The sequence below is a fragment of the Phyllobates terribilis genome, unplaced genomic scaffold, assembly GCF_046119375.1.
Source record: "Phyllobates terribilis strain yellow unplaced genomic scaffold, ASM4611937v1 Scaffold_5__5_contigs__length_657084704, whole genome shotgun sequence".
NCBI classification, from domain to species: Eukaryota; Metazoa; Chordata; class Amphibia; order Anura; family Dendrobatidae; genus Phyllobates; species Phyllobates terribilis.
This window is the reverse complement of record NW_027362765.1, coordinates 485,298,127-485,313,782: the sequence shown is the minus strand read 5'-3', so window position 1 is coordinate 485,313,782 and position 15,656 is coordinate 485,298,127. Positions and strand designations below refer to the sequence as shown.

General features: G+C 41.6%; 1 protein-coding gene across 3 annotated transcripts in view; it reads right to left on the bottom strand.

The window, feature by feature from the left end:
* Positions 1-983: 983 nt before the first annotated feature.
* Positions 984-15,656, bottom strand: part of A1CF (APOBEC1 complementation factor) — a 91,807-nt gene continuing 77,134 nt past the window's right edge. For 2 of the 3 annotated variants that reach the window (XM_073685494.1, XM_073685495.1), the window contains exons 10-12: positions 2,675-2,811; positions 1,753-1,877; positions 986-1,528 (exon numbers count right to left, since the gene is read on the bottom strand). In XM_073685494.1, the coding sequence (XP_073541595.1) occupies positions 1,377-1,528; positions 1,753-1,877; positions 2,675-2,811 (414 nt within the window). In that variant the 3' untranslated portion in view covers positions 986-1,376. Of the gene's footprint in view, positions 1,529-1,752; positions 1,878-2,674; positions 2,812-15,656 lie in introns of all 3 variants that reach the window. The other variant, XM_073685496.1, reaches the window with a different exon arrangement.

Below are 15,656 nucleotides of genomic sequence, written 5' to 3'. Positions count from 1 at the left end.
TACAGTAGAGCCCATTATACAGTAGGTTACATTACACCACAGTGCCCTAAGGCCTCTAATAGTTCACACTATTCACATTGATTTTTGGTCCATGTTACCTGCAAGATATGCAGAAACAAGAGTAGATCTTTTTTTTTTAAAAAGTAGGTAAACCTTAAAGAAACACTCTCATCAAAGTTTTTATCCTCTTAATATTTTGCAATCATCATATTATATAGCACTGTGTACTTACAATTTCTCATTTTGCCTTTCTACTCAGTTAATTAGTCAGGCTATGACATCATGTGATTAAAAACAGACTAGCTGAATCCATCTAGGCTCTATCTTGAAACAGGAAATGTTTTTTTTTTTTTGCATGAGTCATCATTAGAACTACAATCCTACATTAGTGATGAGCGAGTATGTTTTGTTAACCCTTTCGCTGAGTATGCTCGGGCGAGCACCGAGTAGTTACAGCTGCTCGGTGATATGTTTGAATCACTCCCGTGTGCATGATTTGCGACTGTTTGACAGCTTTAATACATGTGAGGAATGTCTATTTCTTACACATTCCTCACATATATTAAAGCTGTCAAACAGTTGAAAATCATGCACACGGGAGCGATTCAAACATATCACCGAGCAGCTGTAACTACTCGGTGCTCGCCCGAGCATACTCAGCGAAAGGGTTAACAAAACATACTCGCTCATCACTATCCTACATCACTGCTAATTCCCTGGCAGTGGAGAGGAGTGGAGCACCAGTGTAAGGAGTTGAAGAGGAGGTGCATCTGGGCTGCCAGGGACTTTGCAGTGATGTAGAATTGCAGTTCTAATGATGACTCATGAGGGAAAAAAGACTTCCTGTTTCTACATAGAGCTTAGAAGGATTCAGCTAGTCTCCTTTTAATCACTTGATGTCATAGATGTATTGGAAAAGAGAAGAATTAACAGTGTAAGAGGGCAAAATGAGAAATTGTAAGTACACAGTGCTATATAATATGATGATTGCAATATATTAAGAGGATAAAACTTTTGATGGGAGTTCATTTTTAATCTATTACCTTCCTACAATGAAGTCTACTCTATTGGCTATTGAATCTAATAATTCTAGAGATATGTCTTTATAATTGACTTTTGACAAATGCTTAAAGTCCTCCATAGCCTTTGAGGCTTGGCCTTCAGAATATATTCAAGAAGTGTCAATAATATCAACATTGAGAAAGAGGACCTCCAAATCCGAGATAAAAAAACTGCTACAAAAAACTATGGCCTAAATAACTCATTACCTTCTTCATGAAGGAAAACTAAATGACAATGAAATGGAATAAAATACAATAAAATAAAAATAAAATCCCGATCACTCATTCACATTCACCGCGCACAGGATGTTTTGTTTAGAATGTTCCATATGCATCTCCTCGAGCCGCCACAGCAAAAGCGGGATAGGCTTCATAAGCCGCGTAGGCTGCAAGGTCTTGTCCCAAGGCTACAGCTTGTTTTAGTTGTGTGGCGGCCACTGCTGCCGGTGAGCTGGCTATGGCATATCCTACAGTAATAAATCAGACAAAAGTCAGCTGAGCTTGGCTGGAATTTCCTGACAACCTTATGTGTGGATTAGGCATGTTGGTTTTAAACATGTCTGATCCTTAGTTCTCAAGGAAAATGGGCGATTGCAAGAGGGGTCTGGTATTGGCATATTCTGTAAACTTTATTTACATGTGAATATAACAAGATGTTTCTTTGTTTTCTTTACTTTTATCTAAAAGTTACCTGCAAAGGCTGGCGTTGTATCTGCTGTTTCGGTTGGAATCCCCAAGCTCTGAAGCGTATACTCTGCTGCATAGTTTTTAGCTTCATCCACTGATATACAAAGTTTAGGAGGTGTAAATGGGAGTCTACAAAAAAAGATAATGATCAAAATGAATATAAAAAGACCAGATGTTCATACCGATCCACTTTAAGGGCAGGTGCAGACACCGTATATTGTCTCACCTGATAGAATCGGACCCATTATGTAAATCACACTCTGATCAAACTCTGATCAAAGTGTGAGCACAGTGCGATCCAATTAATTTTTTTTATTAAATGTATTTTTTTTTTTACATTTTTTATCATTTTTTATTCTTTTCATATCACGATTTGTACTAAACATAATTAAACATCTAGTTTTCACACTTGCCACCAGAGCTATTCTAGACTCATACTTCCTGTTCTTTTAGGAAAACTACATGTACATTAGCAGCAATAGACTGAAACATATCCTGTGTTTCGCAATGAAGCATCTAATGAGAGTGTGCAAAGGTCAATGGGAAGGGAGGGGAGCAGGGGGAATTGTGACTTCACCTAAGGAGGATCCTGTGTTATCAGCTGTGTATAGAGTTGTTACCTGGTGTTTGAATCCTGTGATGATAATAAGACTGCTGAAAAGTCTAGGAAGTATAAAATAGCTCCAGTTGCCGGTAGAAAAATTGCAAGTTTTCCATTTTTTTTTTAATACAGATTGTGATATAAAAAATGTAGCTAATATTTAAAAATTTAAAAATAATAACACAAAAACCTTCTTTTTATTTTATTTTCTACCCCTTAAAAGTAGCACTTCATAGCTTGGTGCCTATTTACCTGAATTATTGGCCTCATATGAGCGGCAAAGCTTAAAGAGCAAACAGAAGACGGAGATAATAGACCTACTCACATTGCAGGGTTCTGGCTAGCTAGGACGGGAATTGTAATCTTATACAGAAACAGCTGTCTTTGGTCTGAGCCAATTGCAGAGTGTAGCTGATAAACTGGTTGTCCCCAACTGTTTTTTTGGCAGATTTCTTCCAGAATCTTAAAAATGAAAAGGTAGATGTAAAACCTATTCATATTCATTTTACATTAATTTTAAACTAATATAAATTATTCGGTGACTCCCTAATCATATATATCCGTACACATAAAGCAAACCAAATTCTATTGTTCTTGTATGGATGTGTAACGTGACGCGGGGCGGTAGTCATCATGGGGGAGGTACTCATCTCTTACGCCTCCGCACATTACATGAAAGTGGGGGTCCTGGCAGGGTGTGGGACTTGTACTATGGGGGCGCTATGCCCCGGCAGGCCACATGTAACTGATAACTTTGGTTGGCCAGGACCAGATGTTTTACAGTTCAATGAGGGAGACCACCAATCAATAATAAACTTTTTACTGAATGATAACTTGGTAAGGAATATATACAGGAGATAGCAGGTACACCTCTTTAAGAATGTTTCCCTCACAATAAGTAGCATTTTTCACACACAGTTGCAATCTCTTCCTCTACTCTCGTTACTTGTTCTCTATCTTCATTTTTCCTCACTACTTCACCACAACCCAGCTCAGTACTACAGTCCAGCTAGCAAGCAAGAGTCCTTTACTCAACCCGCGTCTTCCTTCCCGTCTAGGGAACTATATTGCCAGTATTGACGGTACTTCTCTCTCACTGACGCTCTATAACTTCCACCCGGATCACTCTCTTCATTTCACATGCTCTGGCCCGTTACCTCTTGGAGATGTAAACTCTGGGCCATACTGCTAGGCGATCTTCCCCTGGACCTGTCTTTGATCAATCACTCTGACTTTCAGTCACCTCTCTCCTTCCTTCTGCTAGGATCTCGTTATCCCTTGTCACGGTCTCCTCTCACGTTAAAGACACCCACATCATGCGGCACTGCATAGTTCCGACCTTAGGTCTACTTTCTACGCACACTGGGCGCTATCTGACGTTCTAACAGGAAACTGTGTCTGCCCCTTCAACTTAGTCCCTCCCATTCTGGGCTAGTTGTTACAACTCTCCTGTTAGTTTTTTTTTAGTTTGCTGGTCACATGACCATTTTGCCTATTTAATCCGGCTCCGCCCTCCTGGCTTTGCTGGACTTCATTTGTATTTACTACTGTTGAGCTAGCTTGTTGCTCTATTGCCGCTCTCTGTTAGTTTTGCTAGGTCTTCGGACCTCTATGCTTTTTGTTGTGTGTTTGTCTTTGACTGCTACTATTTCTGCTAGGAGGTGTCCAACTTGTCCCAGTCCCTAGATCTTGTAGGGATCCCTTCCCCACATCTATAGGTCTGCGTTCAGACTAGCCGAGGACTTTAGCGGGTCTGATCGCAGGATCAGGTTCCCCGTTACATCGTAGGGATCTAGTTTAGTTCTATTGTAGGGACAGATCTCCTGCCTCTCCTTAGTCTCTGTAGCAGATCATAACAGTAAGTCCAGCCATAAAAAAAATAAATAAATAAAAAAAATAAAAAGGAAAGGATTTTCTCTGGGGAAAGACCTCCAGTTTTCCATCATGATCTCGGCGCAAGATTTGGCTCAACACTTGCAGGGACTCTCTCTGGAGGTGACCAAGCTCCAACAACACGTGAGTAGCTGTTCTGGAGCGCATTTTGTGGAACCAAAGGTACGTCTGCCTGATCTATTTTTTGGCGAACAACAAGATTTTTTTTCTTTTAAAAATGCTTGTCTATTATATTTTCGTTTGAGACCCGGATCCTCTGGTGATGAATCACAGCGCATAGGGTTCATAATGTCACTTTTGCGCAAAGATCCTCAGGGATGGGCCTTCTCTCTCCAACCTAGTGATCCGTGCTTTAGTTCAGTGGATAGTTTTTTTTCTGCTTTGGGTTTGTTGTACGATGATCCTGATCGTGTCTCATCTGCTGAGTCTGAATTAAGACGTTTGAGGCAGGGATCAGGTAATGTGGAAAAATATTGTTCTCACTTCTGTCGGTGGTCTGCCCAGGTAGGGTGGAACGATTCAGCTTTGAAAAGCTTGTTTCTGGCAGGGCTAAGTGAAAGGGTTAAGGATTTACTGATTGCTTATCCCACACCTGGAAACTTGCAGGAGGCAATGCAATTAGCTATACGGGTGGACAGGAGACTGCGTGCAAGGGTTAATGAGAGCAAATCCTCTGCTATGTCAGCTCCGAGTCCTGAGAGGGTCTGTGCTGACAATGGAGAGTCGATGGAAATTGGGGCGATGGCACCCCGCTCTCAGGAAAAAAAACGCCGACTTTCTGAAGGCTTGTGTTTCTATTGCGGAAGCTCTGGTCATTTTATTAAGAGCTGTGTGCTTCGTAAGAAGAAAGAAAAAAAAATGGTCAGTCATGCTCGTATTGCCTGTTTAAATTCTAAGGGGGTATTCCTATCTGCCACTACTGCTGCTCAGGATGAATTAATTGAATTTCGGGTATTTGTGGATTGTGGATCTACTCTGAATGTGATTGATGGGGGATTCTTGGAAAAACTTAGATTAGAACCTAAAACTTTGTCATCCCCTATTGCTGTGATTTCTGTCGATGGCTCTCCCTTGAAGAGTGTTACTCACAAGGTCTGTGAATTTCCCCTCACTATTAATGGTATTCACCAAGAAAAGTTGGATTTGGTGGTATTGGATAATTTGCCTTCTCCAGTAATATTGGGGTTACCCTGGTTAAAATTGCACAATCCTGTACTGGATTGGTCTACCAATGAAATTAAGTCCTGGAGCCCTAAGTGTTATGACAAGTGTTGTAACGGGCGCATTGCTGCTGTGGATAGAGGGGAATTGCCTGTACCTATTCAGGATTTTTGGAGAGTTTTTTCTGAGGAGGAGTCGCAGGTTTTGCCTCCCCATAGAGACTATGATTGTACCATTGAATTTGTCCCTGGAGCGACTCTTCCTAAGAGTCGTTTATTTAATCTTACTATTCCTGAGAGAAAGGCTTTGGAGGAATACATACAGACAAGCTTGGCCGCTGGTCACATTAGGCCTTCCAAGTCTCCTGTGGCTGTTGGTTTTTTTTTTGTGAAAAAAAAAGATGGCGGTTTACGTCCTTGTCTGGACTTTCGTGAGATTAATAAAATTACTGTACGCATTCCTTACCCACTGCCATTGATTCCCGATTTATTTAACCAGTTAGTGGGGGCCAAGTGGTTCTCTAAAATTGATCTCCGGGGGGCATACAATTTATTGCGCATGAAGGAGGGTGATGAATGGAAGACTGCTTTTAACACTCCTGTGGGTCATTTTGAGAATCTGGTTATGCCTTTTGGTCTTACCAATGCTCCAGCATTTTTTCAGAATCTTATTAATGATATCCTTAGACCTTTAATCGGCAAAGATGTGGTGGTGTATTTGGATGACATTTTGATTTATTCACCTGATCTGGAGTCTCATTGGCGGAGTGTACGTGAGGTATTACAGTTATTAATGGACAATTCGCTCGCTTTTTGCTAAGCTGGAGAAATGTGAGTTTGCTGTACAGAGAATTAGTTTTTTGGGCTACATTATCTCCAGTGAAGGTTTTGAGATGGACCCAGTTAAAGTTCAAGCTGTGCAGGAATGGCCTAGGCCTATTGGTTTGAAATCGATACAGAGGTTTTTGGGTTTCGCCAATTATTACAGAAAATTCATAAAAAATGTTTCTATTATTGTCAAACCGCTGACCGATCTCACCAGGAAAGGTGCTAATGCTGTTCAGTGGACTTCTGAGGCCATTGAAGCTTTTGTGTTTCTAAAGGAGAGGTTCACCTCTGCTCCCATCCTTATGCAGCATGATGTGACTAAGCCGTTTTTGGTTGAGGTTGATGCTTCTTCGGTGGGGGTTGGTGCGGTGTTGTCTCAGGAAAACAAGGATGGAGTACATCCCTGTGCCTTTTTTTCAAAAAAATTTTCCGAGACTGAACTTAATTACGATATTGGTAATCGGGAATTGCTGGCGATTAAACTCGCATTTGAACACTGGCGTCATCTCTTGGAAGGTGCTGAATTTCCCGTTCAGGTTTTCACTGATCATAAAAATCTGATCTATCTTGATGCTGCCAAGCGCTTGAATGCCCGTCAGGCTAGGTGGGCACTTTTTTTCTCGCGGTTTAATTTTTTCCGTTACTTACATCCCGGGTACCAAGAATGTTAAAGCGGATGCTTTGTCTCGCAGCTTTTCTCCCATGGTCGGTGTTGAGGAGGAAGAGGAGACCATTTTACAAGAAGGTGTTGTGATTGCTGCTTTGGACTCCGTTTTGGAGGATGAGATTCTTAAAGCACAGGAGAATGCCCCATCTAACACTCCCCATGGTAGGTTGTTTGTGCCTAGGACCTTTAGGAGAGATTTGTTTGTTGAGTGTCATGAGTCTCGGTTGGCAGGTCATCCAGGAATTTCTGAGACCAAGAGACTTGTGGGTCGCAGTTTTTGGTGGCCTGGATGGCAGAAGGAAGTCATTAAGTGGGTGCGCCAATGTACTGTGTGTGCTAGATCCAAGTCTTCGCATGCTCCTGCTGCGGGGTTGCTTTGCCCTCTGGAGGTTCCTAGTGCACCTTGGACACATCTGGCTATGGACTTTATTACTGACCTTCCTCCCTCTGAAGGTTTCACGGTCATCTGGGTGGTCGTGGACTGTTTTAGCAAGATGTGTCACTTGGTTCCCTTCATCAAACTACCTTGCGATAAGACACTCGCCAAGGCCTTTGTCAAGGAAATTGTCAGACTACATGGTGTTCCTACTGACATTGTTTCTGAAAGGGGATCTCAGTTCGTGGCTCGTTTTTGGCGTGCCTTTTGTGACAGGTTGGGAGTTCATTTGTCGTTTTCATCCGGATATCATCCTGAGTCCAATGGCCAGACAGAAAGGAAGAATCAGGATGTTGAGCAGTTCTTGCGTTGTTTTGTGGCAGACAATCAAGAGGGGTGGTCTGAGTTTCTGCCACTTGCTGAATTTGCTCTTAACAACCATACATCCTTTTCTGCTGGGTGTTCGCCTTTTTTTTGTTGTTCTGGGAGACATCCGTCTTTTGGGTCATTCTCCAAATTGGTTTCGGCTGTGCCTGAGGAGGAGAGTTTTTCCGGTGATTTGGAGAGAGTTTGGACGGATGTGCGTGGTAATCTTCAGGAGGCTAACAAAAAATCTAAGAGGTACTTTGATAGGAAACGGCAAGAGGTTTTGTTTGCTGTTGGTGACATGGTTTGGTTGTCCTCTAAGAATCTGCGATTGAGGATTCCTTCTAAAAAATTGGGTCCCAAGTTCGTAGGGCCCTTTAAGGTACTTTAGATAGTTAACCAATCTGCTGTTAGGCTGGAGGTTCCTACGTCCTGGAGGATTAATCCGGTGTTTCATGTTTCTCTGTTGAAAAAAGCTGATGTGTCAGATGGTGACGCCTCTGCCACTGTTCCTCCGGTGGTGGAGGACGGGGAATATGAAATTTCCCGCATCCTAAATTCTAGACGGTATAGAGGGAGTTTGCAGTATCTCGTCGCTTGGAAGGGTTTCGGACCTGAGGATAACTCATGGGTGAGGGCGGATGATGTTTCTGCCCCCAGACTTGTCCGAGCGTTTCACAGGAGGTTTCCTGGTAAGCCTGGGCCTAGGGGATCCGGAGGATCCTCTTAGAAGAGGGGGTACTGTTACAACTCTCCTGTTAGGTTTTTTTTAGTTTGCTGGTCACATGACCATTTTGCCTATTTAATCCGGCTCCGCCCTCCTGGCTTTGCTGGACTTCATTTGTATTTACTACTGTTGAGCTAGCTTGTTGCTCTATTGCCGTTCTCTGTTAGTTTTGCTAGGTCTTCGGACCTCTATGCTTTTTGTTGTGTGTTTGTCTTTGACTGCTACTATTTCTGCTAGGAGGTGTCCAACTTGTCTCAGTCCCTAGATCTTGTAGGGATCCCTTCCCCACATCTATAGGTCTGCGTTCAGACTAGCCGAGGACTTTAGCGGGTTTGATCGCAGGATCAGGTTCCCCGTTACATCGTAGGGATCTAGTTTAGTTCTATTGTAGGGACAGATCTCCTGCCTCTCCTTAGTCTCTGTAGCAGATCATAACACTAGTCCCAATTTTTAACTCTAACTTTCCCTACCATCGAGTAACACACATTTACCAACATCATTAACGTATACCACAATTCACATTATACAATATAACTCTTCAAAGGGGAACATGGGCAATATATCCATCTCCTTACAGGTGTTTCATATCCTGGATGGTTTCTTTGGCTTTTGGAAAGAGTGGAAAGAGCCTGAAACAAGCATCTTTTTCGAAGAGCTGCAGTATTTTTTGATATGCAATAGATCATAGAACGTCCATTACCAGCTCTGTACATATAGCAATATAGTAGTCGCTCAAACAGGAAGTCATATTTTTAGTAGGGAACCTAAAAAGCTAGCCTCTATAGAACAATGGGTAGGATAAAAAGAAGCAGAGAACATCAAGACAGATTATGGTAAATAGCTAGAATCAGCGAGGATTGTTTCTTTCTTTCAAGCCTATATTAAAAAGCAAGATATTTTTCTCGACCGGGCAGCTGGGTACTGATAACAATTTTTTTCCTATACTTCTTTCATTAAAAGAGTTGTCTTGGTTAAAACGAGGACTATTTTTACTTTTATAAGACATCTGTAAGAACGACACAATAGGGGTTGTCTTCTAGTCACCTGACCGCTGCAGCCAAACACAGGCCACTGTGGTGCTGTCACTTCCTAACAGCAGTTAGAGGTCTCTGGAGTGGCCTGTGCTGGAGTGTTGAAGCCTTGGAAGGTGAGTATGCCCTTGTTTGTTATTATCAAACAATCCATACCTAAAAAAATTACTTTACTGTTGGAGAACCCCTTTATTTTGGAAGAAAATGTGTTCTAGGCTTGTTATATTATTGTGAATAAAAACAGGAGAGCTGATATATCCCCTTTACCTATACGATATCAGAACTGTGCAGGCCTCGATAAAATACTCATTAGTTTTGCTTTCTTGACTTTTTTGGTGGGAAATGGCAGAAGGAGCAGCATTCACAACTGAGATAGGTTTTCCTGATTAATAACTCCTCCGAAGAATCAAACTTTCATTTCTGTCATTAATATTGATATTTAGCCTAAGGTGTGTTTAGAAAAATACCAGGTTACATTGAAGATTTCAATCTACATTAGTTCCCTGTCATTTACACGACAGAATTGATGGTTCTGTAATTTATAGCCTTATTCCAGCAGACAGAACACAAGGTTCTTTTCTTTATCTAATGGACCATTCCCTAATCTGCAAATTAAAGTAAAAAGCTTCTCGGCAGATGTAGTTGTGGTTGATGTGGTTGGATAAATTACATAATGGAAATGTTGTATTTGATAAAAGTCATTTAGACTATGTGCTCCAAAAGCATTTCAGGAAGCAACATGCTTTATTAGTCTTTTAGGAGCATCATTTTTACTATTCTAATGACAGACAATATTATATAATCAGGAATAGTAACGACTAAAGGGAAAGGTGGGTATGAGTCTTTAAGTCAGAAAATGAAATTACATTAAATACCAATGAATATTTGTAATCGAGTGTAGGATTGCCAACTAATGATGGGTGCAAGTGCTCGCTACTTGAGTTTGGCTAGGGTGCTCGGGTATGCACCGAGTATGGCGGGTGCTCGAGTGACATGTTCATGTCCCAGCGCCCGCATGTTTTGCAGCTGTTACACAGCCACAAAACAAGCAGAGATTGCCTGACATACACGGGCAATCCCCGCATGTTTTGTGGCTGTCTAACAGCCGTGAAACATGCGGGTGCGGGGACTTGAGCATGTCACTTGAGCACCCGCCATACTCAGTGCATACCCGAGCACCCTAGCCAAACTTGGGTAACGAAAGAGCTCTTGTGCTCAACACTATTGCCAACTTGACTTTTTATTTTTTTCTGGACCGCTTATGAAAAAAATCATGGACAGACAATATATTTTACTGACACATTGGAAAACCGTAATAAACCATTATGATTATCAGTGATCCATATCTACAGCCCATAATTCTGATACGAGACAAAATGACAAAATAATCTGTATACGATTTTTCAGCTCCAAAAAAATCAGACACCTAAAATTCTTTATACGAACAGGGCAAAAAAGTGCCCTCTTTTTACGGACTGTCCTGGAATTGCTGGACGGCTGGCTGCCCTGATGTGATCACAATATAACGGGGTCAAATATATACAAGATATGATTGATCACAACATTTAATTTCCATTTGCAGTCCAAGGAAAGATTTTCAGAGAGAGTTATAGAAATTATAGCGCGAGGGTGTAATGCTGAAATGTAATTTGTAGGTTTGGTTCCAGTTTTGGTGTGTGCCTGCATCTGTATGTCACGTGTTGGGATTCCATGTCGTTAACTTGACAGCAATGTGTCCTTTCAGGAAGGCAATCTAAGAAGGAAAAGTCAGTGTAGGAAAACTATCAATTTAAAGGGGAGCGATCAATTCTGAGAGAAACACAAAAAGTGACAGAAGATGACATGATAAGATTTTTCTCAAATACATGTCATTCACATATTATATCATTTCCATCAGCATTACAGGGAAACAGGTTTTACTTTCATTTAAAGAGCAGGAGCCGAAAATCTGGTGAGATTCTCTGCTCTGGGATGTACCAACTGTGTGTGGAAGAGGGGGGGAGAAGGAGCTGATTCTATACAGCATCTTAATAATAAATGGAGACACAAATTCACTGAATAAGGGATTAATTATCCATAAAATGTAACCTTTATTACTATATTCAAAATAATGAGACAACATATTGTGCACACACATATGCAACTCTCCATCTTTATAGGATATCACTATTCACCATTAATAAAATACCTAAAATCTCATAAAAACAATCATGTGGAACTGACTAGTGTACAATATGAATGAATACAATAAATATTTAACCTTTCACTGAAAAGTTTATATCCTCTTGTAATTTAAGGGAATCTGTCAGCAAGTTTTTGCTACCTCATCTGAGAGCAGCATAATGTAGGGAAAGAGACCCTGATTCCAACGATGTGTCCCTTAGATTACTGGGTACAGCAGGTGTGACAAAATCAGAGTTTTTAGATGTAGCATGCAGCAGAGCTGAGGAAGCTAACCCCGCCCACATCAGGCTCTCTATGTGCATTGTATAGTGACAGTGAGCTACTTATCAGAGGAGGGGGCACGGTTGGACCAGGGCTCATGGGAGCTTGTAGTCCAGCAGTGATAATCTCCTGGTCATAAAACCTTCATTGTAGGTTAACAACAACACACACAGCCTAATTAGTGACACATGGAAGAAATCTGTGTCTCAGCCCCAACTTCATGTTGTCCTCAAATTACATAGCAAAAACCTGCTGACCGATTTCCTTTAAATTCTTTGTATCTATATCTCAACGCATTTTGTCACCTATGTGGCAGGAGACGAATAGACCAATATGAGGGTATTCAGTACACATCCTGTTCACCATAGCAACAGATATGAAGGGGTATCAAAATCCCCCATTTATCTACACTGCAAGCCGCTGCTGGCTTATATTATCCACCTTGTATCAGGGGCTATCAGATCTCCTCACTATATATAAACCACCCTGTTCTGTATCACTATTCACAGTCAGTCATCCTCAATAGCTTAATGTATGTGATGTCCCTATATACACAGTACTTATTACCCATTTCACAGGGGACCAATCATTAGATGTTTATTTAGTGTAATGTCATATTTTACCAAACAATGTCCCCTAAGGACTTTAATAAGTTGAATATACCTATTAAGCCACAGTCCAATTTAGAGATCATGCTCATAATCTGCTCAACTATCAGATGATAGCAGTGTACTATGCAGGGCTCTGTTCTGTATGTTTCCACAGGCACTGCTATAACACATGCGGATACTAAAGTATTAGGCTGTGTGCCCACTATGAGTTTTTAAAGCGTTTCCACAGCAGCAATTCCGCCACAGAAACGCTTAAAAAAACGCTTGGTAGAAGGTCTGCCATGTTCCCCAATGATAATCCGCATGTGCTGTGCACATGCTGCGGAGATTTCTGCTGCGGATTATCATTGCGGAAAAATCCGCAGCACTACCAATTATTTTGCGTAAGCGCGGCGTTTTTGCCCCCATTGACTTGTATTGAATCGCTTAATATCCTCATGACTACATGTGCACATGCGGATATTAAGCGATTCAATGTGCGGATGGTACCCGGGTTTGGAGAAGAGGAGACTCTCATCCAGACCCGGGTACCATAGTACCTGCAAAAAAAAAAGAATTTAAAATAAAAAAAAAATTATACTTACCTTCTGATGGCCCCCAGTCTCCTTAGTGATGTGTCCTGGCTCCCCAGCAGCTTTCGATGGTCTAAAAGGACCTTCCATTACGTCATTTAGTCATGTGACGGGTGACGCGACTGCTGACGTCGGCGGTCGCGTGACCTGTCACATGACTAAATGACGACATGGAAGGTCCTTTTACACCACCGCGAGCCACCGGGGAGACCAGAGAAGGAGACCGGGGGCCAGCGGAAGGTAAGTATAATGATTTTTTTTATTTAATTTTTTTTTACATTTTTTTTAACTAACTTGGTCACACTATATAAAATCCATGCCGGTTGCATGGATTTACATAGTGTGACCAAGTAGTCAAGCAGTTTTCCAAGTGATGCTAAAATCGCTTGGAAAGCGCTTGACAACCTGCATGCGAAATCGCATGTGCAAAACGCGTGACAAACGCTTGTCCCTGGCTGAAAAAAACGCATGTACAATCCGCATCCATTTTTTCTGCCAGGGAGATGCAGAAATGCTCAGGAAAAATCCAGAGCATCGTGGGCACATAGCCTTATGAATAGCAGTGCCAGCACCAATATCGTTAAAAACTATCTTCAGTGTCAAGAAAGACAAGCAGTCCTAGAGGTAATGATATGGCCCCCACTGAGCCCTGATCTCAACATCATAGAGTCTGTCTAGGATTACATGAAGAGACAGAAGGATTTGCATAAGCAACATCCACAGATGATCAGTGGTCAGTTCTCTGAGATGTTTGGAACAACCTCCTGCCGAGTTCTTAAAAAATTGTGGTGTAAGTGTACTTAGAAGCTTAGATGCTTTGATGCCATTTTAAAACAGAATGGGGGGGGGGTCACACCAAATATTGTTTGATTTATTTTGCTCATTCACTTTGCATTTTGTTAAATGCTTTGTTAACACTTCTATTTTAGAAAACATCCTTACTTTGAAGCATTTTTCCACTATTTACCACCTAAACCTTTGTACAGAACTGTACATATTAGATATGTAAAGAAAAAGGGTAGCCTTATAAGAGGGTGATAATCCTGCACTTGAAAATACTCTAAAACATACTGAGTACATTACCATTTCTCTTAATAGATTATGTAAAGCTGAATAAAATATTTAGGCCCCAATTCATCAAAGATTTGTGATTTTTCTGTGAAGTTTTGGTTTTTTCTTGTCCGACAGGGACACAACAGGAGCAGGACATCATAGCTCGTCTAGTCCATGAAGAGCTATATGCCTTATGTGAAAAATCTTACTTCAGTTCCTGACTGGAGTAAGATTGTGGCAAGACTCACACCCAGGTTTGTACTTGCCCACAGGAGAATCCTCCAGTGGGCCCCTGTTCTAGATTGGGCCACCAGCCTCTAATATGAGCAGCAATTGGCACAATATACTGGAATCACTATGTACAGACAAAGGCAGCATCTTATTCATATAACAATCTACCCAGTTCATTGTTAAATAAATTTGTGATTGAGGATAATGTCACATTTGCATGTAGATGAAAAGTGGGGCCCTGGAGTTGGTTACTGGTGGGCTCTTGGCACCCCAGTCCCACACTGCTCACGCCATTTGTCGCTCCGGATTTGTAGGCATGCGCCTTTTAATGAATCAGGAGCATTTGACTCCAATACGCCCCCTCATCAAGACTGGTGTGAGCATCGCTGGTCTTCATGAATTGGGGCTTTAGACTATCTACTTTATTTGTTTTCAGGCAGACAATCCATTGTTTTAAGTGTTTGGCAGGATCTTCATCAGAAGCGAAGCAGGCGAAACGCGCGTTGAGGTTCTCCCACTCTCCCTCCAGTGTCTCCCACACTGTGTTCAGGATGTCTCAAGGTACTGCTATTTAAGCTTTATATCCTCATACAGTTATTGTTGTTGAGATCTATGGACCCCTGCACAAACTTATAATTTCATCTCTGCAGCCCACCATCTTTATACAAGCTGACTATGTCAGACTATGGGTGCTGATGCCTAGGCTATTTACCTTTGTATTCCAAATACTGCTTTGATAATATAAATACAGAGGGCGATATCTGTCTGCTCCTATGGGATACTAATGATGTATTATATATGCACTGCTCAAAAAAATAAAGGGAACACTCAAATAACACATCCTAGATCTGAATGAATGAAATATTCTCATTGAATACTTTGTTCTGTATAAAGTTGAATGTGCTGACAACAAAATCACACAAAAATCATCAATGGAAATCAAATTTATTAACCAATGGAGGCCTGGATTTGGAGTCACCCCCAAAATTAAAGTGTAAAAACACACTACAGGCTGATCCAACTTTGATGTAATGTCCTTAAAACAAGTCAAAATGAGGCTGAGTATTGTGTGTGGCCTCCACGTGCCTCTATGACTTCCCTACAACGCCTGGGCATGCTCCTGATGAGGTTGCGGATGGTCTCCTGTGGGATCTCCTCCCAGACCTGGACTAAAGCATCCGCCAACTTCTGGACAGTCTGTGGTGCAACGTGACGTTGGTGGATGGAACGAGACATGATGTCCCAGATATGCTCAATCGGATTCAGGTCTGGGGAACGGGCGGGCCAGTCCATAGCTTCAATGCCTTTGTAGCACCCTGAGGATTCGGCTGCTACAGGGGTATTACA